Here is a 26,054-nt window from a genome sequence, read left to right on the forward strand (position 1 = left end):
CTGCCTGTGTCCAGTGATCAGTCTAAGGCCCCTTTCACACTTGAGTTTTTCACGCGTGTTTTCTGCAGGTGCTTTTGACGCGCAGAACTTGCATTGCACTCTGACCCATTGTAATCAATGGGTCTTTGCAGACTTGCATATTTTTTCACGCACACACGCGCGTTTTTTTTTTTTACGTGCGTTTAAATCTCGACATGCTCTACTTTTGCAAGTCACACGCATCAAAAACGCATTGCACACTGAGACACTTGCAAGTGCAATGCGTTTTTCACACATCAATTGCCATTATCTGTGCGTGAAAAACGCATTGAAATTGCATTGAAAATGCGCGTGAAAAACTGAGACACTGAACAAACTGAGACTGAAAACTGATTGAACTCTGATGCAAAATGTGCATTTTTCACTGACCAAACCCTGATCGCACCCTGATCAAACTCTGACGTGATCTGCAACGCAAGTGTGGAAGGGGCCTAAGACACACACAGCAGCCATCACTATGTATTAAAGATCTGTCTGAGAGCCAGATGCAGCCAACAAAAGAGCCACATCTGGCTCCCGAGCCATAGGTTCCCTACCCCTGCTCTAGATGTATAGAGAAGAATGGGGAAACATCCTGCCTCTAGATGTACAAAGAAGAATGGGGGAACCTCCAGCCTCTAGATGTACAGAGAAGAATGGGGGAACCTCCAGCCTCTAGATGTACAGAGAAGAATGGAGGAACCTCCAGCCTCTAGATGTACAGAGAAGAATGGGGGGAACCTCCAGCCTCTAGATGTACAGAGAAGAATGGGGGGAACCTCCAGCCTCTAGATGTACAGAGAAGAATGGGGGAACCTCCAGCCTCTAGATGTACAGAGAAGAATGGAGGAACCTCCAGCCACTAGATGTACAGAGAAGAATGGGGGAACCTCCAGCCTCTAGATGTACAGAGAAGAATGGGGGAACCTCCAGCCTCTAGATGTACAGAGAAGAATGGGGGAACCTCCAGCCTAGATGTACAGAGAAGAATGGGGGAACCTCCAGCCTCTAGATGTACAGAGAAGAATGGGGGAACCTCCAGCCTCTAGATGTACAGAGAAGAATGGGGGGAACCTCCAGCCTCTAGATGTACAAAGAAGAATGGGGGAACCTCCAGCCTCTAGATGTACAGAGAAGAATGGGGGAACATCCTGCCTCTAGATGTACAGAGAAGAATGGGGGAACCTCCAGCCTCTAGATGTACAAAGAAGAATGGGGGAACCTCCAGCCTCTAGATGTACAGAGAAGAATGGGGGAACCTCCAGCCTCTAGATGTACAGAGAAGAATGGGAGATCCTCCAGCCTCTAGATGTACAGAGAAGAATGGGGGGAACCTCCAGCCTCTAGATGTGCAGAGGAGAATGGAGGAACCTCCAGCCTCTAGATGTACAGAGAAGAATGGGGGAACCTCCAGCCTCTAGATGTACAGAGAAGAATGGGGGAACCTCCAGCCTCTAGATGTACAGAGAAGAATGGGGGAACCTCCAGCCTCTAGATGTACAGAGAAGAATGGGGGAACCTCCAGCCTCTAGATGTACAGAGAAGAATAGAGGAACCTCCAGCCTCTAGATTTACAAAGAAGAATAGAGGAACCTCCAGCCTCTAGATGTACAGAGAAGAATGGGGGAACCTCCAGCCTCTAGATGTACAGAGAAGAATGGGGGAACCTCCAGCCTCTAGATGTACAGAGGAGAATGTGTGTGTATGTGTTGTACTATTATGTGCTGTGTTTACATAGTCTTTGGTTATATTGCTGTGTGTTGTGTGTGTGTGTGGTTGCAGGGGGGGGGGGGGGGCTTGGTGTCAGCTGCTGGGGGTCTTCCATTTCACTTATATTTTTAGCTCAAACATTTGTGTCTTGTCCAGATAAGTAACTGTCCTTTCTTATCAGGTACTGACAACTTACAGACTGTGCCACTGTGCCCCCACCTCCCTCCTCTCAGGCACTGACCACTTACAGCCTGTGCCCCCTCCCTCCTCTCAGGCACTGACCACTTACAGCCTGTGCCCCCTCCCTCCTCTCAGGCACTGACCACTTACAGCCTGTGCCCCCTCCCTCCTCTCAGGCACTGACCACTTACAGCCTGTGCCCCCTCCCTCCTCTCAGGCACTGACCACTAACAGCCTGTGCCCCCTCCCTCCTCTCAGGCACTGACCACTTACAGCCTGTGCCCCCTCCCTCCTCTCAGGCACTGACCACTTACAGCCTGTGCCCCCTCCCTCCTCTCAGGCACTGACCACTTACAGCCTGTGCCCCCGTCCTCCTCTCAGGCACTGACCACTTACAGCCTGTGCCCCCTCCCTCCTCTCAGGCACTGACCACTTACAGCCTGTGCCCCCTCCCTGCTTTCAGGCACTGACCACTTACAGCCTGTGCCCCCTCCCTCCTTTCAGGCACTGACCACTTACAGCCTGTGCCCCCTCCCTCCTCTCAGGCACTGACCACTTACAGCCTGTGCCCCTCCCTCCTTTCAGGCACTGACCACTTACAGCCTGTGCCCCCTCCCTCCTCTCAGGCACTGACCACTTACAGCCTGTGCCCCTCCCTCCTTTCAGGCACTGACCACTTACAGCCTGTGCCCCCTCCCTCCTCTCAGGCACTGACCACTTACAGCCTGTGCCCCTCCCTCCTTTCAGGCACTGACCACTTACAGCCTGTGCCCCCTCCCTCCTCTCAGGCACTGACCACTTACAGCCTGTGCCCCTCCCTCCTTTCAGGCACTGACCACTTACAGCCTGTGCCCCCTCCCTCCTCTCAGGCACTGACCACTTACAGCCTGTGCCCCTCCCTCCTTTCAGGCACTGACCACTTACAGCCTGTGCCCCCTCCCTCCTCTCAGGCACTGACCACTTACAGCCTGTGCCCCCGTCCTCCTCTCAGGCACTGACCACTTACAGCCTGTGCCCCCTCCCTCCTCTCAGGCACTGACCACTTACAGCCTGTGCCCTCTCCCTCCTCTCAGGCACTGACCACTTACAGCCTGTGCCCCCTCCCTCCTTTCAGGCACTGACCACTTACAGCCTGTGCCCCCTCCCTCCTCTCAGGCACTGACCACTTACAGCCTGTGCCCCCTCCCTCCTTTCAGGCACTGACCACTTACAGCCTGTGCCCCCTCCCTCCTCTCAGGCACTGACCACTTACAGCCTGTGCCCCCTCCCTCCTCTCAGGCACTGACCACTTACAGCCTGTGCCCCCTCCCTCCTCTCAGGCACTGACCACTTACAGCCTGTGCCCCTCCCTCCTCCTCTCAGGCACTGACCACTTACAGCCTGTGCCCCCTCCCTCCTCTCAGGCACTGACCACTTACAGCCTGTGCCCCCTCCCTCCTCTCAGGCACTGACCACTTACAGCCTGTGCCCCCTCCCTCCTCTCAGGCACTGACCACTTACAGCCTGTGCCCCCTCCCTCCTCTCAGGCACTGACCACTTACAGCATGTGCCCCTCCCTCCTCCTCTCAGGCACTGACCACTTACAGCCTGTGCCCCCGTCCTCCTCTCAGGCACTGACCACTCACAGGCTGTGCCCCCTCCCTCCTCTCAGGCACTGACCACTTACAGCCTGTGCCCCCTCCCTCCTCTCAGGCACTGACCACTTACAGCCTGTGCCCCCTCCCTCCTCTCAGGCACTGACCACTTACAGCCTGTGCCCCCGTCCTCCTCTCAGGCACTGACCACTCACAGGCTGTGCCCCCTCCCTCCTCTCAGGCACTGACCACTTACAGCCTGTGCCCCCTCCCTCCTCTCAGGCACTGACCACTTACAGCCTGTGCCCCCTCCCTCCTCTCAGGCACTGACCACTTACAGCCTGTGCCCCCTCCCTCCTCTCAGGCACTGACCACTCACAGGCTGTGCCCCCTCCCTCCTCTCAGGCACTGACCACTTACAGCCTGTGCCCCCTCCCTCCTCTCAGGCACTGACCACTTACAGCCTGTGCCCCCTCCCTCCTCTCAGGCACTGACCACTTACAGCCTGTGCCCCCTCCCTCCTCTCAGGCACTGACCACTTACAGCCTGTGCCCCCTCCCTCCTCTCTGGCACTGACCACTTACAGCCTGTGCCCCCTCCCTCCTCTCAGGCACTGACCACTTACAGCATGTGCCCCTCCCTCCTCCTCTCAGGCACTGACCACTCACAGGCTGTGCATGTATTGTCACCCGATGTCACTCACACACAACACACAGCACATTGTGACAACCACTTAATAAATTATGAACAGAGACAACCCCAGAACAGTAAGTGTCTCCAATCAGTCTGCCCGACGCCGGGTGTATCCCTCTACCCGACGCCGGGTGTATCCCTCTGCCGGACGCCGGGTGTATCCCTCTGCCGGACGCCGGGTGTATCCCTCTGCCGGACGCCGGGTGTATCGCTCTGCCCGACGCCGGGTGTATCGCTCTGCCCGACGCCGGGTGTATCGCTCTGCCCGACGCCGGGTGTATCGCTCTGCCCGACGCCGGGTGTATCGCTCTGCCCGACGCCGGGTGTATCGCTCTGCCCGACGCCGGGTGTATCGCTCTGCCCGACGCCGGGTGTATCGCTCTGCCCGACGCCGGGTGTATCGCTCTGCCCGACGCCGGGTGTATCCCTCTGCCCGACGCCGGGTGTATCGCTCTGCCTGACACTTGGTTTATTTCTTTTTTTGAAGGCAGGTTTTTGTTCTTGCAGGATACAGACATCCAAAAGCGAATAGACCATGAGGTGCGGATACGAGAGGGCGCTGTAAAGCTCTTAGGAGCGTGCACTCAGAGAGAACAGGCGCTGGAGGCCGCAAAGACTCTACTGGTCTGTAACAGTCGCATCATGACTTATATGTCAGAACTCCAGCACCGAAAGGAGGAACAGGTCCTCCAGCACAGCGCACGCAGGTACGACCCGAAATATCCAATAATCGGAGGAACATGTACTGACTGTGTATATATATTATCAGTGACCCCCCCACCCCTGCTCCTCAGTATTATTATATTACAATATTTGTCCCCTAGACCTTCTGATGGTGGATGTGTTGATGAACGTCTGCCATGTAAAGGGAAGCTTTCTATATCAGGTGGGTGATATTTGGGGATTACGGGTGGGGGTCTTGGGTTTCTGTAATAATTGGCATCTTTGGTAGAGGACGTGGTGTCAGAGCCTTGGATTTCGTCTTTTCATGTCCTCCTGCTCTCTCTGCTTTCTCCTGGCTTTGTTCTGATATTGTCGAGCCTCCTCGGGGGTGTCTCTGTCTCTGAGTCCTTACGTTCCTTGAGGGGTGTCTATGTTTTTCTGTCTCCCTGGGGGTGTCTCCATCTCTTCCTGTTCACTGAGGGTATATCTGTACCCTCCTGCCCCCTGGAGGTGTCCTGTTCCCTCCTGCCCCCTGGAGGTGTCTCTGCTCCCTCCTGCCCCCTGGGGGTGTCTCTGCTCCCTCCTGCCCCCTGGGGGTGTCTCTGCTCCCTCTTGCCCCCTGGAGGGGTCTCTGCTCCCTCCTGCCCCCTGGAGGGGTCTCTGCTCCCTCCTGCCCCCTGGAGGGGTCTCTGTTCCCTCCTGCCCCCTGGAGGGGTCTCTGTTACCTCCTGCCCCCTGGAGGGGTCTCTGTTCCCTCCTGCCCCCTGGAGGGGTCTCTGTTCCCTCCTGCCCCCTGGAGGGGTCTCTGTTCCCTCCTGCCCCCTGGAGGGGCCTCTGTTCCCTCCTGCCCCCTGGAGGGGCCTCTGTTCCCTCCTGCCCCCTGGAGGGGCCTCTGTTCCCTCCTGCCCCCTGGAGGGGCCTCTGTTCCCTCCTGCCCCCTGGAGGGGCCTCTGTTCCCTCCTGCCCCCTGGAGGGGCCTCTGTTCCCTCCTGCCCCCTGGAGGGGCCTCTGTTCCCTCCTGCCCCCCTGGAGGGGTCTCTTCCTTTGCCCTCCTGGGTATTTCTGGGTCATGTGTATATCTGGGGTGTTTCCTGTAGTTGGCGCTGTGCTGGGGCCCTCCATTACCCGGCTGCCATCTTGTCTCCTTTTCTCTCGTAGATCTGCGGATCCCTCTGATGTGGAAGGACAGTGAATACTTTAAGAATAAAGGTGGTGAGTGTCTTGGGGGAGGGGCTAGTGGCAGGTGTAGACAGGTAACCGGGTCGGTGGTGTCTGTAATGTTACCTCACATCTGCCTTCAGCAGACACGCCCCCGGCCACACCCTCTTACCTGGACACACCTGGAGGTCTCTGGCAGGTAGCCACATGTTATGGCCAGAGCTCTGCTGCCTCTTGTGTGTACGTTCCTCAGCGGAGCCTTCGTGTCTTGCAGAGCTCCATCGTTGTGCGGTGTTCTGCGCTCTGCAGATCCGGGGAGAGGTCCACGACACAGAGATGGTCTTTGTAGATCGGACCTCCACAGATATCTGTTTGGAGAATGCAATCGTCTTGTGAGTGTCTCCTCCCTGCCCCCGCGTCCCCCCGGGTCTCTCCTCACGTAGTCACCATCGTTCTGTTGTCCCCCCAGCTCGGATGTGGACCCCGGCTTTGAGCTCAGTCTGCAGTTGTATAGCTGCGCTGTAGATGAAGATTCCTCCCTCTCGGGCACCCCACGAAGGCTATCCACCCGACTGGGCAGCTCCCTGGGGAGGTCCTCTGGGCGCAGACTACGAGTGGCCATGGATGGAGCCTGCAGCAATGGAGGAGGGAGCCCCATCCTGCTGCCACCACCGAGCTTCCCGTGAGTACTGCGGGGGGGCTATGGATCTGTGTCCAGGACCGGACCTCTGAGAACATGTATGACATTGTCTTGTGTATTTCTTCTGCTATAGGGGCCCTAAATTTCAGCTGTTGGCCCACACTAAGCTGACCTTAGACCAAGTGCAGGACGGCTTCAGGACTCATGACCTCTCCATCAGCAGCTCAGGTAAGTAGCATTCCCTCCCTGTCCCCAAAGTCAGACAAGAGCATACCCATTTGTATGTGAGGGCGGGGCTACTGCAATGTGAGGTTTACAGCTGAGCCATAAGTGACATGTGTGGAGACCCCATGGCGGGACCTCTGGTAGATACACACTACCATCACTCACATACACACTAAGTGGCGGTGGAAGTGTGCAGGCGAGGGGCTGTAGCGCGCAGGCGAGGGGCTATAGCGCGCAGGCGAGGGGCTGTAGCGCGCAGGCGAGGGGCTGTAGCGCGCAGGCGAGGGGCTGTAGCGCGCAGGCGAGGGGCTGTAGCGCGCAGGCGAGGGGCTGTAGCGCGCAGGCGAGGGGCGGCAGCGCGCAGGCGAGGGGCGGCAGCGCGCAGGCGAGGGGCGGCAGCGCGCAAGCGAGGGGCGGCAGCGCGCAGGCGGGGGGCGGCAGCGCGCAGGCGAGGGGCGGCAGCGCGCAGGCGAGGGGCGGTACCTATGTAGCTGATCACCTGCTGGTGTTTCCATAGAGGAAAGTTCCTATTGGCTGCCGTTATATGGAAGCGTGTGCTGCCGCTTGACTGCACAGCCGGACTGTATGAACCAAGACATGATGTCCGGGGTCCTGCACATACAGGTAACACGGGGTCACACGCGGTGATATCCTGTACTTATGTCATCATGTGGAGACTGCATGTAATCTGGTGAAATTCACAGGCGCGAGTACAGGAGAGCTGGCAGCGCATGTTCTGTGTGTTACGTGGATGTCGACTCCTCTGCTACAAAGAACAAAGTCATCAAGAGACCGACCCGGATATCACCATCTCTGTGAATAAGGTACATGTGTGATATTACATGGGGGAGGGGGGTGTATTACATGTGTGATATTACATGGGGGGAGGGGGTGTATTACATGTGTGATATTACATGGGGGGAGGGGGGTGTATTACATGTGTGATATTACATGGGGGGAGGGGGTGTATTACATGTGTGATATTACATGGGGGAGGGGGGTGTATTACATATGTGATATTACATGGGGGGAGGGGTGTATTACATGTGTGATATTACATGGGGGGGAGGGGGTGTATTACATGTGTGATATTACATGGGGGAGGGGGGTGTATTACATGTGTGATATTACATGGGGGAGGGGGGTGTATTACATGTGTGATATTACATGGGGGGAGGGGGTGTATTACATGTGTGATATTACATGGGGGGAGGGAGGTGTATTACATGTGTGATATTACATGGGAGGAGGGGGTGTATTACATGTGTGATATTACATGGGGGAGGGGGGTGTATTACATGTGTGATATTACATGGGGGGGAGGGGGGTGTATTACATGTGTGATATTACATGGGGGGAGGGGGTGTATTACATGTGTGATATTACATGGGGGGAGGGGGGTGTATTACATGTGTGATATTACATGGGGGGAGGGGGGTGTATTACATGTGTGATATTACATGGGGGGAGGGGTGTATTACATGTGTGATATTACATGGGGGAGGGGGTGTATTACATGTGTGATATTACATGGGGGAGGGGGTGTATTACATGTGTGATATTACATGGGGGAGGGGGGTGTATTACATGTGTGATATTACATGGGGGGAGGGGGGTGTATTACATGTGTGATATTACATGGGGGGAGGGGGGTGTATTACATGTGTGATATTACATGGGGGGAGGGGTGTATTACATGTGTGATATTACATGGGGGGGAGGGGGTGTATTACATGTGTGATATTACATGGGGGGAGGGGGTGTATTACATGTGTGATATTACATGGGGGAGGGGGTGTATTACATGTGTGATATTACATGGGGGGAGGGGGGTGTATTACATGTGTGATATTACATGGGGGGGAGGGGGTGTATTACATGTGTGATATTACATGGGGGGAGGGGTGTATTACACGTGTGATATTACATGGGGGAGGGGGGTATTACACGTGTGATATTACATGGGGGAGGGGGTGTATTACATGTGTGATATTACATGGGGGGAGAGGGGTGTATTACATGTGTGATATTACATGGGGGGAGGGGGGTGTATTACATGTGTGATATTACATGGGGGAGGGGGGTGTATTACATGTGTGATATTACATGGGGGGAGGGGGATGTATTACATGTGTGATATTACATGGGGGAGGGGGTGTATTACATGTGTGATATTACATGGGGGAGGGGGGTGTATTACATGTGTGATATTACATGGGGGAGGGGGGTGTATTACATGTGTGATATTACATGGGGGGAGGGGGGTGTATTACATGTGTGATATTACATGGGGGGAGGGGGGTGTATTACATGTGTGATATTACATGGGGGGAGGGGGATGTATTACATGTGTGATATTACATGGGGGGAGGGGGATGTATTACATGTGTGATATTACATGGGGGGAGGGGGATGTATTACATGTGTGATATTACATGGGGGGAGGGGGATGTATTACATGTGTGATATTACATGGGGGGAGGGGGGTGTATTACATGTGTGATATTACATGGGGGAGGGGGTGTATTACATGTGTGATATTACATGGGGGGAGGGGTGTATTACATGTGTGATATTACATGGGGGGAGGGGTGTATTACATGTGTGATATTACATGGGGGGAGGAGGTGTATTACATGTGTGATATTACATGGGGGGAGGGGTGTATTACATGTGTGATATTACATGGGGGGAGGGGTGTATTACATGTGTGATATTACATGGGGGGAGGGGTGTATTACATGTGTGATATTACATGGGGGGAGGGGTGTATTACATGTGTGATATTACATGGGGGGAGGGGTGTATTACATGTGTGATATTACATGGGGGGAGGGGGGTGTATTACATGTGTGATATTACATGGGGGGAGGGGGTGTATTACATGGAGATGTCACTTTACTTTTGGCTGCTCTTGGACGTTTTTCCAATTTACTTTTCTTTTCAGGAAACAAGGATTCGTTGTTCAGATCGTGAAGGTCCATCCCTGGTGCACACATTGTCCATCACTAACCGCTATGGTTGTGAGGAAATGACCCACACTGCCAAAGCTGAGACGCGGGAAGACCTGCGTCGCTGGATGGAGGCCTTCTGGCAGCACTTTTATGACATGAGTATGTGTGCCCCTTGTCATCCATGGTGCAGTCCTTGGTCTCCTCTCCTTCTTCTTCCCTATCACATGGTCTGGGTCTTCTCCAGTTGGCCAGCTCTTCTATGACATGAATGTGTGTGCCCCTGGTCATCCATGGTTTAGTCCTTGGTCTCCTCTCCTCCTTCTTCCCTATCACATGGTCTGGGTCTTCTCCAGTTGGCCAGCTCTTCTATGACATGAATATGTGTTGCTGGTCATCCATGGTTTAGTTTTTGGTCTCCTTCTTCTTCCCTATCACATGGTCTGGGTCTTCTCCAGTCGACCAGCTCTTCTATGACATGAATGTGTGTGCCCCTGGTCATCCATGGTGCAGTCCTTGGTCTCCTCTCCTCCTTCTTCCCTATCACATGGTCTGGGTCTTCTCCAGTTGGCCAGCTCTTCTATGACATGAATGTGTGTGCCCCTGGTCATCCATGGTGCAGTCCTTGGTCTCCTCTCCTCCTTCTTCCCTATCACATGGTCTGGGTCTTCTCCAGTCGGCCAGCTCTTCTATGACCTGAATATGTGTTGCTGGTCATCCATGGTGCAGTCTTTGGTCTCCTCTCCTTCTTCCCCATCACATGGTCTGGGTCTTCTCCCATCGGCCAGCTCTTATATGACTTGAATATGTGTTGCTGGTCATCCATGGTGCAGTCCTTGGTCTCCTCTCCTTCTTCCTTATCACATGGTCTGGGTCTTCTCCAGTCGGCCAGCTGTTCTATGACTTGAATATGTGTTGCTGGTCATCCATAGTGCAGTCCTTGGTCTCCTCCTTCTTCCCTATCACATGGTCTGGGTCTTCTCCCGTCGGCCAGCACTTCTATGACATGAGTATGTGTGCCCCTGGTCATCCATGGTGCAGTCCTTGGTCTCCTCTCCTCCTTCTTCTTCCCTATCACATGGTCTGGGTCTTCTCCAGTTGGCCAGCTCTTCTATGACATGAATGTGTGTGCCCCTGGTCATCCATGGTGCAGTCCTTGGTCTCTTCTCCTCCTTCTTCTTCCCTATCACATGGTCTGGGTCTTCTCCAGTCGGCCAGCTCTTCTATGACATGAATGTGTGTGCCCCTGGTCATACATGGTGCAGTCCTTGGTCTCCTCTCCTCCTTCTTTCCTATCACATGGTCTGGGTCTTCTCCAGTCAGCCAGCTCTTCACCATGGTCATCCATGGTGCAGTCCTTGGTCTCCTCTCCTCCTTCTTCCCTATCACATGGTCTGGAGTCTTCTCCTGTCGGCCAGCTCTTCACCATGGTCATCCATGGTGCAGTCCTTGGTCTCCTCTCCTCCTTCTTCCCTATCACATGGTCTGGGTCTTCTCCAGTTGGCCAGCTCTTCTATGACATGAATGTGTGTGCCCCTGGTCATCCATGGTGCAGTCCTTGGTCTCCTCTCCTCCTTCTTCCCTATCACATGGTCTGGGTCTTCTCCAGTCGGCCAGCTCTTCTATGACCTGAATATGTGTTGCTGGTCATCCATGGTGCAGTCTTTGGTCTCCTCTCCTTCTTCCCCATCACATGGTCTGGGGTCTTCTCCAGTCGGCCAGCTCTTCTATGACATGAATGTGTGTGCCCCTGGTCATCCATGGTGCAGTCCTTGGTCTCCTCTCCTCCTTCTTCCCTATCACATGGTCTGGGTCTTCTCCAGTCGGCCAGCTCTTCTATGACCTGAATATGTGTTGCTGGTCATCCATGGTGCAGTCTTTGGTCTCCTCTCCTTCTTCCCCATCACATGGTCTGGGGTCTTCTCCAGTCGGCCAGCTCTTCTATGACTTGAATATGTGTTGCTGGTCATCCATGGTGCAGTCCTTGGTCTCCTCTCCTTCTTCCCCATCACATGGTCTGGGGTCTTCTCCAGTCGACCAGCTCTTCTATGACATGAATAGTGTGTGCCCCTGGTCATCCATGGTGCAGTCCTTAGTCTCCTCTCCTCCTTCTTCTTCCCTATCACATGGTCTGGGTCTTCTCCAGTCGGCCAGCTCTTCTATGACTTGAATATGTGTTGCTGGTCATCCATGGTTTAGTCCTTGATCTCCTCTCCTCCTTCTTCCCTATCACATGGTCTGGGTCTTCTCCAGTCGGCCAGCTCTTCTATGACATGAGTATGTGTGCCCCTGGTCATCCATGGTTTAGTCCTTGGTCTCCTCTCCTCCTTCTTCCCTATCACATGGTCTGGGTCTTCTCCAGTTGGCCAGCTCTTCTATGACATGAATATGTGTTGCTGGTCATCCATGGTTTAGTCCTTGGTCTCCTTCTTCTTCCCTATCACATGGTCTGGGTCTTCTATGACATGAATGTGTGTGCCCCTGGTCATCCATGGTGCAGTCCTTGGTCTCCTCTCCTCCTTCTTCCCCATCACATGGTCTGGGTCTTCTCCCGTCGGCCAGCTCTTATATGACTTGAATATGTGTTGCTGGTCATCCATGGTGCAGTCCTTGGTCTCCTCTCCTTCTTCCTTATCACATGGTCTGGGTCTTCTCCAGTCGGCCAGCTCTTCTATGACTTGAATATGTGTTGCTTGTCATCCATAGTGCAGTCCTTGGTCTCCTCCTTCTTCCCTATCACATGGTCTGGGTCTTCTCCTGTCGGCCAGCTCTTCTATGACATGAATGTGTGTGCCCCTGGTCATCCATGGTGCAGTCCTTGGTCTCCTCTCCTCCTTCTTCTTCCCTATCACATGGTCTGGGTCTTCTCCAGTTGGCCAGCTCTTCTATGACATGAATGTGTGTGCCCCTGGTCATCCATGGTGCAGTCCTTGGTCTCTTCTCCTCCTTCTTCTTCCCTATCACATGGTCTGGGTCTTCTCCAGTCGGCCAGCTCTTCTATGACATGAATGTGTGTGCCCCTGGTCATACATGGTGCAGTCCTTGGTCTCCTCTCCTCCTTCTTTCCTATCACATGGTCTGGGTCTTCTCCAGTCAGCCAGCTCTTCACCATGGTCATCCATGGTGCAGTCCTTGGTCTCCTCTCCTCCTTCTTCCCTATCACATGGTCTGGAGTCTTCTCCTGTCGGCCAGCTCTTCACCATGGTCATCCATGGTGCAGTCCTTGGTCTCCTCTCCTCCTTCTTCCCTATCACATGGTCTGGGTCTTCTCCAGTTGGCCAGCTCTTCTATGACATGAATGTGTGTGCCCCTGGTCATCCATGGTGCAGTCCTTGGTCTCCTCTCCTCCTTCTTCCCTATCACATGGTCTGGGTCTTCTCCAGTCGGCCAGCTCTTCTATGACCTGAATATGTGTTGCTGGTCATCCATGGTGCAGTCTTTGGTCTCCTCTCCTTCTTCCCCATCACATGGTCTGGGGTCTTCTCCAGTCGGCCAGCTCTTCTATGACATGAATGTGTGTGCCCCTGGTCATCCATGGTGCAGTCCTTGGTCTCCTCTCCTCCTTCTTCCCTATCACATGGTCTGGGTCTTCTCCAGTCGGCCAGCTCTTCTATGACCTGAATATGTGTTGCTGGTCATCCATGGTGCAGTCTTTGGTCTCCTCTCCTTCTTCCCCATCACATGGTCTGGGGTCTTCTCCAGTCGGCCAGCTCTTCTATGACTTGAATATGTGTTGCTGGTCATCCATGGTGCAGTCCTTGGTCTCCTCTCCTTCTTCCCCATCACATGGTCTGGGGTCTTCTCCAGTCGACCAGCTCTTCTATGACATGAATAGTGTGTGCCCCTGGTCATCCATGGTGCAGTCCTTGGTCTCCTCTCCTCCTTCTTCTTCCCTATCACATGGTCTGGGTCTTCTCCAGTCGGCCAGCTCTTCTATGACTTGAATATGTGTTGCTGGTCATCCATGGTTTAGTCCTTGATCTCCTCTCCTCCTTCTTCCCTATCACATGGTCTGGGTCTTCTCCAGTCGGCCAGCTCTTCTATGACATGAGTATGTGTGCCCCTGGTCATCCATGGTTTAGTCCTTGGTCTCCTCTCCTCCTTCTTCCCTATCACATGGTCTGGGTCTTCTCCAGTTGGCCAGCTCTTCTATGACATGAATATGTGTTGCTGGTCATCCATGGTTTAGTCCTTGGTCTCCTTCTTCTTCCCTATCACATGGTCTGGGTCTTCTATGACATGAATGTGTGTGCCCCTGGTCATCCATGGTGCAGTCCTTGGTCTCCTCTCCTCCTTCTTCCCCATCACATGGTCTGGGTCTTCTCCCGTCGGCCAGCTCTTATATGACTTGAATATGTGTTGCTGGTCATCCATGGTGCAGTCCTTGGTCTCCTCTCCTTCTTCCTTATCACATGGTCTGGGTCTTCTCCAGTCGGCCAGCTCTTCTATGACTTGAATATGTGTTGCTGGTCATCCATAGTGCAGTCCTTGGTCTCCTCCTTCTTCCCTATCACATGGTCTGGGTCTTCTCCTGTCGGCCAGCTCTTCTATGACATGAATGTGTGTGCCCCTGGTCATCCATGGTGCAGTCCTTGGTCTCCTCTCCTCCTTCTTCTTCCCTATCACATGGTCTGGGTCTTCTCCAGTCGGCCAGCTCTTCTATGACATGAATGTGTGTGCCCCTGGTCATCCATGGTTTAGTCCTTGGTCTCCTCCTTCTTCCCTATCACATGGTCTGGGTCTTCTCCCGTCGGCCAGCACTTCTATGACATGAGTATGTGTGCCCCTGGTCATCCATGGTGCAGTCCTTGGTCTCTTCTCCTCCTTCTTCTTCCCTATCACATGGTCTGGGTCTTCTCCAGTCGGCCAGCTCTTCTATGACATGAATGTGTGTGCCCCTGGTCATACATGGTGCAGTCCTTGGTCTCCTCTCCTCCTTCTTTCCTATCACATGGTCTGGGTCTTCTCCAGTCAGCCAGCTCTTCACCATGGTCATCCATGGTGCAGTCCTTGGTCTCCTCTCCTCCTTCTTCTTCCCTATCACATGGTCTGGGTCTTCTCCAGTCGGCCAGCTCTTCTATGACTTGAATATGTGTTGCTGGTCATCCATGGTTTAGTCCTTGATCTCCTCTCCTCCTTCTTCCCTATCACATGGTCTGGAGTCTTCTCCTGTCGGCCAGCTCTTCACCATGGTCATCCTTGGTGCAGTCCTTGGTCTCCTCTCCTCCTTCTTCCCTATCACATGGTCTGGGATCTTCTCCAGTCGGCCAGCTCTTCTATGACTTGAATATGTGTTGCTGGTCATCCATGGTGCAGTCCTTGGTCTCCTCTCCTTCTTCCCCATCACATGGTCTGGGGTCTTCTCCAGTCGGCCAGCTCTTCTATGACTTGAATATGTGTTGCTGGTCATCCATGGTGCAGTCCTTGGTCTCCTCTCCTCCTTCTTCCCTATCACATGGTCTGGAGTCTTCTCCTGTCGGCCAGCTCTTCACCATGGTCATCCATGGTGCAGTCCTTGGTCTCCTCTCCTCCTTCTTCCCTGTCACATGGTCTGGTTCTTCTCCTGTTGGCCAGCTCTTCTATGACATGAATGTGTGTTGCTGGTCATCCATGGTTTAGTCCTTGGTCTCCTCTCCTTCTTCTTCCCTATCACATGGTCTGGGGTCTTCTCCCGTCGGCCAGCACTTCTATGACATGAATAAGTCTCCTCATCCTTCCTTCCAGTACATGGGCTGGGATCTCTCCTGCTGTGTGGCAGAACTTCTTTGTCACGTGGCCTAAATTAATTAAGACTTAGTCCTGGATATATGTACCTTTGCCTTTCTTAGTGCCTGGGCCAGGATCTTCTTCTCCTCATCATCTCATGTTCTTCAGGTCAGTGGAAGCAATGTTGTGATGACTTGATGAAAATAGAAACCCCACCACCTAGGAGGACTGCTGCAGCCATTGCCAAACACGGCTCCCTTTACCATGAGATGGGTGAGTACTCTACATACAGTATAGATCACGGGGTCCTGAGCTGGAAGGTGGATGAGGAGAAGGGAGGGTGACGGCAGTGACTAGAAGCGTAATGGAGACATTAGGGGGATTTCAAGGTCGATAGATATGAGGAGGTAAAACGGGGTGGACATTCAGGACAAAAGGACCGAAATGATATAGTGGTGGCATCCCCAAAATGGTTGTGATGAGGAGAAGGGTCATGTGATGTGTATGATGATAGGAAGGTGAGAAGATTGGTGCGGATGATGAGGGGAGGGCTCGATGAGAAGGATGATGAGGAGAGGGCTCGATGAGAAGGATGATGAGGAGAGGGCTCGATGAGAAGGATGATGAGGAGAGGGCTCGATGAGAAGGATGATGAGGAGAGGGCTCGATGAGAAGGATGATGAGGAGAGGGCTCGATGAGTAGGATGATGAGGATGATGAGGAGAGGGCTCGATGAGGAGAGGGCTCGATGAGAAGGATGATGAGGAGAGGGCTCGATGAGAAGGATGATGAGGAGAGGGCTCGATGAGAAGGATGATGAGGAGAGGGCTCGATGAGAAGGATGATGAGGAGAGGGCTCGATGAGAAGGATGATGAGGAGAGGGCTCGATGAGAAGGATGATGAGGAGAGGGCTCGATGAGAAGGATGATGAGGAGAGGGCTCGATGAGAAGGATGATGAGGAGAGGGCTCGATGAGAAGGATGATGAGGAGAGGGCTCGATGAGAAGGATGATGAGGAGAGGGCTCGATGAGAAGGATGATGAGGAGAGGGCTCGATGAGAAGGATGATGAGGAGAGGGCTCGATGAGAAGGATGATGAGGAGAGGGCTCGATGAGAAGGATGATGAGGAGAGGGCTCGATGATGAGGAGAGGGCTCGATGATGAGGAGAGGGCTCGATGATGAGGAGAGGGCTCGATGATGAGGATGATGAGGAGAGGGCTCGATGATGAGGATGATGAGGAGAGGGCTTGAGGAGAGGGCTCGATGAGAAGGATGATGAGGAGAGGGCTCGATGAGAAGGATGATGAGGAGAGGGCTCGATGAGAAGGATGATGAGGAGAGGGCTCGATGAGAAGGATGATGAGGAGAGGGCTCGATGAGAAGGATGATGAAGAGAGGGCTCGATGAGAAGGATGATGAGGAGAGGGCTCGATGAGAAGGATGATGAGGAGAGGGCTCGATGAGAAGGATGATGAGGAGAGGGCTCGATGAGAAGGATGATGAGGAGAGGGCTCGATGAGAAGGATGATGAGGAGAGGGCTCGATGAGAAGGATGATGAGGAGAGGGCTCGATGATGAGGAGAGGGCTCGATGATGAGGATGATGAGGAGAGGGCTCGATGATGAGGATGATGAGGAGAGGGCTCGATGATGAGGATGATGAGGAGAGGGCTCGATGAGAAGGATGATGAGGAGAGGGCTCGATGAGAAGGATGATGAGGAGAGGGCTCGATGAGAAGGATGATGAGGAGAGGGCTCGATGAGAAGGATGATGAGGAGAGGGCTCGATGAGAAGGATGATGAGGAGAGGGCTCGATGAGAAGGATGATGAGGAGAGGGCTCGATGAGAAGGATGATGAGGAGAGGGCTCGATGAGAAGGATGATGAGGAGAGGGCTCGATGAGAAGGATGATGAGGAGAGGGCTCGATGAGAAGGATGATGAGGACAGGGCTCGATGAGAAGGATGATGAGGATGATGAGGAGAGGGCTCGATGAGAAGGATGATGAGGAGAGGGCTCGATGAGAAGGATGATGAGGATGATGAGGAGAGGGCTCAATGAGAAGGATGATGAGGATGATGAGGAGAGGGCTCGATGAGAAGGATGATGAGGAGAGGGCCCGATGAGTAGGATGATGAAGATGATGAGGAGAGGGCTCGATGAGAAAGATGATGAGGAGAGGGCTCGATGAGAAAGATGATGAGGATGATGAGGAGAGGGCTCGATGAGAAGGATGATGAGGAGAGGGCTCGATGAGAAGGATGATGAGGATGATGAGAGGGCTCGGTGAGAAGGATGATGAGGAGAGGGCTCGATGAGTAGGATGATGAAGATGATGAGGAGAGGGCTCGATGAGTAGGATGATGCGGAGAGGGCTCGATGAGTAGGATGATGCGGAGAGGGCTCGATGAGTAGGATGATGCGGAGAGGACTCGATGAGTAGGATGATGCGGAGAGGGCTCGATGAGTAGGATGATGCGGAGAGGGCTCGATGAGTAGGATGATGCGGAGAGGGCTCGATGAGTAGGATGATGCGGAGAGGGCTCGATGAGTAGGATGATGAGGATGATGAGGAGAGGGCTCGATGAGTAGGATGATGAGGATGATGAGGAGAGGGCTCGATGAGAAGGATGATGAGGATGATGAGGAGAGGGCTCGATGAGAAGGATGATGAGGAGAGGGCTCAATGAGAAGGATGATGAGGATCATGAGGAGAGGGCTCGATGAGAAGGATGATGAGGATGATGAGGAGATGGCTCAATGAGAAGGATGATGAGGATGATGAGGAGAGGGCTCGATGAGAAGGATGATGAGGATGATGAGGAGAGGGCTCGATGAGAAGGATGATGAGGAGAGGGCTCGATGAGTAGGATGATGAAGATGATGAGGAGAGGGCTCGATGAGTAGGATGATGAAGATGATGAGGAGAGGGCTCGATGAGTAGGATGATGCGGAGAGGGCTCGATGAGTAGGATGATGCGGAGAGGGCTCGATGAGTAGGATGATGCGGAGAGGGCTCGATGAGTAGGATGATGCGGAGAGGGCTCGATGAGTAGGATGATGCGGAGAGGGCTCGATGAGGAGGATGATGAGGAGAGGGCTCGATGAGTAGGATGATGAGGAGAGGGCTCAATGAGAAGGATGATGAGGAGAGGGCTCGATGAGAAGGATGATGAGGATGATGAGGAGAGGGCTCGATGAGAAGGATGATGAGGAGAGGGCTCAATGAGAAGGATGATGAGGATCATGAGGAGAGGGCTCGATGAGAAGGATGATGAGGATGATGAGGAGATGGCTCGATGAGAAGGATGATGAGGATGATGAGGAGAGGGCTCGATGAGAAGGATGATGAGGATGATGAGGAGAGGGCTCGATGAGAAGGATGATGAGGAGAGGGCTCGATGAGTAGGATGATGAAGATGATGCGGAGAGGGCTCGATGAGTAGGATGATGCGGAGAGGGCTCGATGAGTAGGATGATGCGGAGAGGGCTCGATGAGTAGGATGATGCGGAGAGGGCTCGATGAGTAGGATGATGAGGATGATGAGGAGAGGGCTCGATGAGTAGGATGATGAGGATGATGAGGAGAGGGCTCGATGAGTAGGATGATGAGGATGATGAGGAGAGGGCTCGATGAGAAGGATGATGATGATGAGGAGAGGGCTCGATGAGAAGGATGATGATGAGGAGAGGGCTCGATGAGAAGGATGATGATGATGAGGAGAGGGCTCGATGAGAAGGATGATGATGATGAGGAGAGGGCTCGATGAGAAGGATGATGATGATGAGGGGAGGGCTCGATGAGAAGGATGATGAGGATGATGAGGAGAGGGCTCGATGAGAAGGATGATGAGGATGATGAGGAGAGGGCTCGATGAGAAGGATGATGAGGATGATGAGGAGAGGGCTCGATGAGAAGGATGATGAGGAGAGGGCTCAATGAGAAGGATGATGAGGATGATGAGGAGAGGGCTCGATGAGAAGGATGATGAGGATGATGAGGAGAGGGCTCGATGAGAAGGATGATGAGGAGAGGGCTCGATGAGTAGCATGATGAGGAGAGGGCTCGATGAGTAGGATGATGAGGAGAGGGCTCGATGAGTAGGATGATGAGGAGAGGGCTCGATGAGAAGGATGATGAAGATGATGAGGAGAGGGCTCGATGAGTAGGATGATGAAGATGATGAGGAGAGGGCTCGATGAGTAGGATGATGAGGAGAGGGCTCGATGAGTAGGATGATGAGGAGAGGGCTCGATGAGTAGGATGATGAGGATGATGAGGAGAGGGCTCGATGAGTAGGATGATGAGGAGAGGGCTCGATGAGTAGGATGATGCGGAGAGGGCTCGATGAGTAGGATGATGCGGAGAGGGCTCGATGAGGAGGATGATGAGGAGAGGGCTCGATGAGTAGGATGATGCGGAGAGGGCTCGATGAGGAGGATGATGAGGAGAGGGCTCGATGAGTAGGATGATGAGGAGAGGGCTCGATGAGTAGGATGATGAGGAGAGGGCTCGATGAGTAGGATGATGAGGAGAGGGCTCAATGAGAAGGATGATGAGGAGAGGGCTCGATGAGAAGGATGATGAGGATGATGAGGAGAGGGCTCGGTGAGAAGGATGATGAGGAGAGGGCTCAATGAGAAGGATGATGAGGATGATGAGGAGAGGGCTCGATGAGAAGGATGATGAGGATGATGAGGAGAGGGCTCGATGAGAAGGATGATGATGATGAGGAGAGGGCTCGATGAGAAGGATGATGATGATGAGGAGAGGGCTCGATGAGAAGGATGATGATGATGAGTAGAGGGCTCGATGAGAAGGATGATGATGATGAGGGGAGGGCTCGATGAGAAGGATGATGAGGAGAGGGCTCGATGAGAAGGATGATGAGGAGAGGGCTCGATGAGAAGGATGATGAGGATGATGAGGAGAGGGCTCGATGAGAAGGATGATGAGGAGAGGGCTCAATGAGAAGGATGATGAGGATGATGAGGAGAGGGCTCGATGAGAAGGATGATGAGGATGATGAGGAGAGGGCTCGATGAGAAGGATGATGAGGAGAGGGCTCGATGAGTAGCATGATGAGGAGAGGGCTCGATGAGTAGCATGATGAGGAGAGGGCTCGATGAGTAGGATGATGAGGAGAGGGCTCGATGAGTAGGATGATGAGGAGAGGGCTCGATGAGAAGGATGATGAGGAGAGGGCTCGATGAGAAGGATGATGAGGAGAGGGCTCAATGAGAAGGATGATGAGGATCATGAGGAGAGGGCTCGATGAGAAGGATGATGAGGATGATGAGGAGATGGCTCGATGAGAAGGATGATGAGGATGATGAGGAGAGGGCTCGATGAGAAGGATGATGAGGATGATGAGGAGAGGGCTCGATGAGAAGGATGATGAGGAGAGGGCTCGATGAGTAGGATGATGAAGATGATGCGGAGAGGGCTCGATGAGTAGGATGATGCGGAGAGGGCTCGATGAGTAGGATGATGCGGAGAGGGCTCGATGAGTAGGATGATGCGGAGAGGGCTCGATGAGTAGGATGATGAGGATGATGAGGAGAGGGCTCGATGAGTAGGATGATGAGGATGATGAGGAGAGGGCTCGATGAGTAGGATGATGAGGAGAGGGCTCAATGAGAAGGATGATGAGGATGATGAGGAGAGGGCTCGATGAGAAGGATGATGAGGATGATGAGGAGAGGGCTCGATGAGAAGGATGATGAGGAGAGGGCTCGATGAGTAGGATGATGAAGATGATGAGGAGAGGGCTCGATGAGTAGGATGATGAAGATGATGAGGAGAGGGCTCGATGAGTAGGATGATGCGGAGAGGGCTCGATGAGTAGGATGATGCGGAGAGGGCTCGATGAGTAGGATGATGCGGAGAGGGCTCGATGAGTAGGATGATGCGGAGAGGGCTCGATGAGTAGGATGATGCGGAGAGGGCTTGATGAGGAGGATGATGAGGAGAGGGCTCGATGAGTAGGATGATGAGGAGAGGGCTCGATGAGAAGGATGATGAGGAGAGGGCTCGATGAGAAGGATGATGAGGATGATGAGGAGAGGGCTCGATGAGAAGGATGATGAGGAGAGGGCTCAATGAGAAGGATGATGAGGATGATGAGGAGAGGGCTCGATGAGAAGGATGATGAGGATGATGAGGAGAGGGCTCGATGAGAAGGATGATGATGATGAGGAGAGGGCTCGATGAGAAGGATGATGATGATGAGGAGAGGGCTCGATGAGAAGGATGATGATGATGAGGAGAGGGCTCGATGAGAAGGATGATGATGATGAGGAGAGGGCTCGATGAGAAGGATGATGATGATGAGGGGAGGGCTCGATGAGAAGGATGATGAGGATGATGAGGAGAGGGCTCGATGAGAAGGATGATGAGGATGATGAGGAGAGGGCTCGATGAGAAGGATGATGAGGAGAGGGCTCAATGAGAAGGATGATGAGGATGATGAGGAGAGGGCTCGATGAGAAGGATGATGAGGAGAGGGCTCAATGAGAAGGATGATGAGGATGATGAGAGGGCTCGATGAGAAGGATGATGAGGATGATGAGGAGAGGGCTCGATGAGAAGGATGATGAGGAGAGGGCTCGATGAGAAGGATGATGAGGAGAGGGCTCGATGAGAAGGATGATGAGGAGAGGGCTCGATGAGAAGGATGATGAGGAGAGGGCTCGATGAGTAGGATGATGAGGAGAGGGCTCGATGAGAAGGATGATGAGGATGATGAGGAGAGGGCTCGATGAGTAGGATGATGAAGATGATGAGGAGAGGGCTCGATGAGTAGGATGATGAGGAGAGGGCTCGATGAGTAGGATGATGAGGAGAGGGCTCGATGAGTAGGATGATGAGGATGATGAGGAGAGGGCTCGATGAGTAGGATGATGCGGAGAGGGCTCGATGAGTAGGATGATGCGGAGAGGGCTCGATGAGGAGGATGATGAGGAGAGGGCTCGATGAGTAGGATGATGAGGAGAGGGCTCGATGAGAAGGATGATGAGGAGAGGGCTCAATGAGAAGGATGATGAGGATGATGAGAGGGCTCGATGAGAAGGATGATGAGGATGATGAGGAGAGGGCTCGATGAGAAGGATGATGAGGAGAGGGCTCGATGAGAAGGATGATGAGGAGAGGGCTCGATGAGAAGGATGATGAGGAGAGGGCTCGATGAGTAGGATGATGAGGAGAGGGCTCGATGAGAAGGATGATGAGGATGATGAGGAGAGGGCTCGATGAGTAGGATGATGAAGATGATGAGGAGAGGGCTCGATGAGTAGGATGATGAGGAGAGGGCTCGATGAGTAGGATGATGAGGAGAGGGCTCGATGAGTAGGATGATGAGGATGATGAGGAGAGGGCTCGATGAGTAGGATGATGCGGAGAGGGCTCGATGAGTAGGATGATGCGGAGAGGGCTCGATGAGGAGGATGATGAGGAGAGGGCTCGATGAGTAGGATGATGAGGAGAGGGCTCAATGAGAAGGATGATGAGGAGAGGGCTCGATGAGAAGGATGATGAGGATGATGAGGAGAGGGCTCGATGAGAAGGATGATGAGGAGAGGGCTCAATGAGAAGGATGATGAGGATGATGAGGAGAGGGCTCGATGAGAAGGATGATGAGGATGATGAGGAGAGGGCTCGATGAGAAGGATGATGAGGATGATGAGGAGAGGGCTCGATGAGAAGGATGATGATGATGAGGAGAGGGCTCGATGAGAAGGATGATGATGATGAGGAGAGGGCTCGATGAGAAGGATGATGATGATGAGGGGAGGGCTCGATGAGAAGGATGATGAGGATGATGAGGAGAGGGCTCGATGAGAAGGATGATGATGATGAGGGGAGGGCTCGATGAGAAGGATGATGAGGATGATGAGGAGAGGGCTCGATGAGAAGGATGATGAGGAGAGGGCTCGATGAGAAGGATGATGAGGATGATGAGGAGAGGGCTCGATGAGAAGGATGATGAGGAGAGGGCTCAATGAGAAGGATGATGAGGATGATGAGGAGAGGGCTCGATGAGAAGGATGATGAGGATGATGAGGAGAGGGCTCGATGAGAAGGATGATGAGGAGAGGGCTCGATGAGAAGGATGATGAGGAGAGGGCTCGATGAGAAGGATGATGAGGAGAGGGCTCGATGAGAAGGATGATGAGGAGAGGGCTCGATGAGTAGCATGATGAGGAGAGGGCTCGATGAGTAGGATGATGAGGAGAGGGCTCGATGAGTAGGATGATGAGGAGAGGGCTCGATGAGAAGGATGATGAAGATGATGAGGAGAGGGCTCGATGAGTAGGATGATGAAGATGATGAGGAGAGGGCTCGATGAGTAGGATGATGAGGAGAGGGCTCGATGAGTAGGATGATGAGGAGAGGGCTCGATGAGTAGGATGATGAGGAGAGGGCTCGATGAGTAGGATGATGAGGAGAGGGCTCGATGAGAAGGATGATGAAGATGATGAGGAGAGGGCTCGATGAGTAGGATGATGAAGATGATGAGGAGAGGGCTCGATGAGTAGGATGATGAGGAGAGGGCTCGATGAGTAGGATGATGAGGAGAGGGCTCGATGAGAAGGATGAGTAGGATGATGAGGAGAGGGCTCGATGAGAAGGATGAGTAGGATGATGAGGAGAGGGCTCGATGAGTAGGATGATGAGGAGAGGGTTGGATGAGAAGGCTGAGTTTGGTGAGGATGATGAAGAGAGTGAAGCTTGATGTGAAGAGTTAAGGGAAAGATATGGGTTATGTGAGACAGATCCAGAGCTGGTGGATGAGTATGATGAGATGTGACAGGGAGGAGGTGCACTATGAGGTTGGGGAGAGTAAGGAAGTAGTGGTTTCTAGTATCTGGAGTCCTGTATGAGTGATGGTTACACGTTGCTCCTGTCATGGCCACTAACCTTACACTGGTCTGTCTTTTTAGACTCATGATAACATTCTCTTTTTCTCTCTTCTCCTGTGTCCTGCATGTGTTGCATGGTGTCCTCTCTTCTCTTTGCATGGTCCATGTCCTTCCTTGCTCTCAGTTGTCTCTGCTGCCCCCTTGTCCAGTGATGAGGGGCTGCTGCTGCAGGATAATGCAGTGTCTGCTGAGATCCGATCACTGCTCTCCACCTATTACACAGAAAGGTTTGTAAGACATCCCACCCCGCCGTGTGCAGCTATAAGCTATGGGTGCAGGGGTTCACCTAGTAAGATACATGTGACGGCAAGGAGACCTTGCAGCAGTGTCGTCTGCTTTTCACTAGTGAGGACCTTCCTTGGGGTAGGTGAGTCCTCCCCTGCAGGTTATGTATCTAGATCTAGTTGTGGTACAGTAGGGTGTGTCAGTCTCGTAGATCTTTGGCCTGTGAAGACATATCTGCTAATATCATCTTTCTGTCCCCCCCACAGCTATTGAAGGCCTTTGCCCCATTCCTGACCTCCTTTCCCAGAGGATGAAGGAATTTGAGCTTGAGAGGGGTCTGGACCCACCACCTTGGACGTCTTTTTTCCACAGCCCTCCCCCAGGTCATCCTTCTTCTTCTTCCTCTGAATGTGACAGTCCTCCTGCTCGGACTTCTAAGTACAGACCCCGAACACTTTCCCTGGATGCCAAGCTGACGTCCCTGAAGAGCCGAGGCCTGAAAATGTCCGAGAGACCATCTACTCATGGATCATCGGGAACCAGTGATAAAATTCCCTGCCCGGAGGCGAGGAACAGCAACAGCAGCAGCGGAAGCAGCACGCCCGACCTAGAAAGAGGGTGTCATAGCCGCAAGAGCATTAAAAGCCTCAGAACCAAACTGGACCCTCGAAACTGGCTCCAAAGCCAAGTGTGAGAGGCCTTCAGCAGAAGGAGAGGCTGCCAGGTCATGGCTGCTGGAGCTGCCTGCGGTCTGCTTGGGGTATTGCACCTGCCCCCTGCCCAGGTTGTGTACTCATTTCCTGGTGGGTATTGGTGCTTCCCACCTCCTGCCATTGGGCTTCAGTCTCCTTCGTTGTGGGGGTTTGTCCTCACCACCTCCTGTCATTGAGGCTGGTATCTCACCGCTTCTTACATGGAATATGCATGAGATCAGTGCGGGAGTCTCTCCTGACATGCGAAGAAGAGAAACCAGAGCTCGGTAGTGTCAAAACTCGCCCCAGTCACAGCCAAAGGGCCGGAGAGGGATACCCTGAGGATGCCCCCTGTGGTCATAGCCAAGACAGAGGGTGCCAGGCAGTGGCCTACACAGACCTCCCCCACAGAACTGCATGGCTATTATTTATATACAGGAGGGAGGTATGAGGCATGGAGGTACAGGGGATGCTGCTGGGGATGGAGCTGGCCTACCCTGCTGACTATTACCGGGTCACCCCAATCCTCTGGTGCGTCCTGTTTGGGTTGGTGGCAGAATGAAAGCTTTATGATGATAACAGCCGAACCAAATATCTACTAACAGACCATTACATATGTCAATAAATGGTTAATGCCGAGGCTTTAGTCCAGGACGTGTGGTTTGTGGCCCCAGACCTACCCTCTGGAGGTGCTG

At 53.2% G+C, this 26,054-nt stretch overlaps 1 protein-coding gene across 2 annotated transcripts in view; it reads left to right on the forward strand.

The window, feature by feature from the left end:
- RTKN (rhotekin) overlaps positions 1 to 25,998 on the forward strand; it is a 30,865-nt gene extending 4,867 nt beyond the window's left edge. Inside the window, exons 2-13 of one of the 2 annotated variants that reach the window (XM_072132148.1) lie at positions 4,683 to 4,882; positions 5,000 to 5,061; positions 5,997 to 6,050; positions 6,271 to 6,388; positions 6,466 to 6,678; positions 6,770 to 6,864; positions 7,379 to 7,485; positions 7,566 to 7,685; positions 9,809 to 9,974; positions 15,687 to 15,791; positions 24,567 to 24,669; positions 24,934 to 25,050. In XM_072132148.1, coding sequence (XP_071988249.1) covers positions 4,683 to 4,882; positions 5,000 to 5,061; positions 5,997 to 6,050; positions 6,271 to 6,388; positions 6,466 to 6,678; positions 6,770 to 6,864; positions 7,379 to 7,485; positions 7,566 to 7,685; positions 9,809 to 9,974; positions 15,687 to 15,791; positions 24,567 to 24,669; positions 24,934 to 24,940 — 1,350 coding nt within the window. In that variant the 3' untranslated portion in view covers positions 24,941 to 25,050. Of the gene's footprint in view, positions 1 to 4,682; positions 4,883 to 4,999; positions 5,062 to 5,996; positions 6,051 to 6,270; positions 6,389 to 6,465; positions 6,679 to 6,769; positions 6,865 to 7,378; positions 7,486 to 7,565; positions 7,686 to 9,808; positions 9,975 to 15,686; positions 15,792 to 24,566; positions 24,670 to 24,933 lie in introns of both variants that reach the window. The other variant, XM_072132147.1, reaches the window with a different exon arrangement.
- The last annotated feature ends 56 nt before the right edge of the window (positions 25,999 to 26,054 follow it).

Source organism: Engystomops pustulosus, unplaced genomic scaffold (assembly GCF_040894005.1).
Source record: "Engystomops pustulosus unplaced genomic scaffold, aEngPut4.maternal MAT_SCAFFOLD_242, whole genome shotgun sequence".
NCBI classification, from domain to species: Eukaryota; Metazoa; Chordata; class Amphibia; order Anura; family Leptodactylidae; genus Engystomops; species Engystomops pustulosus.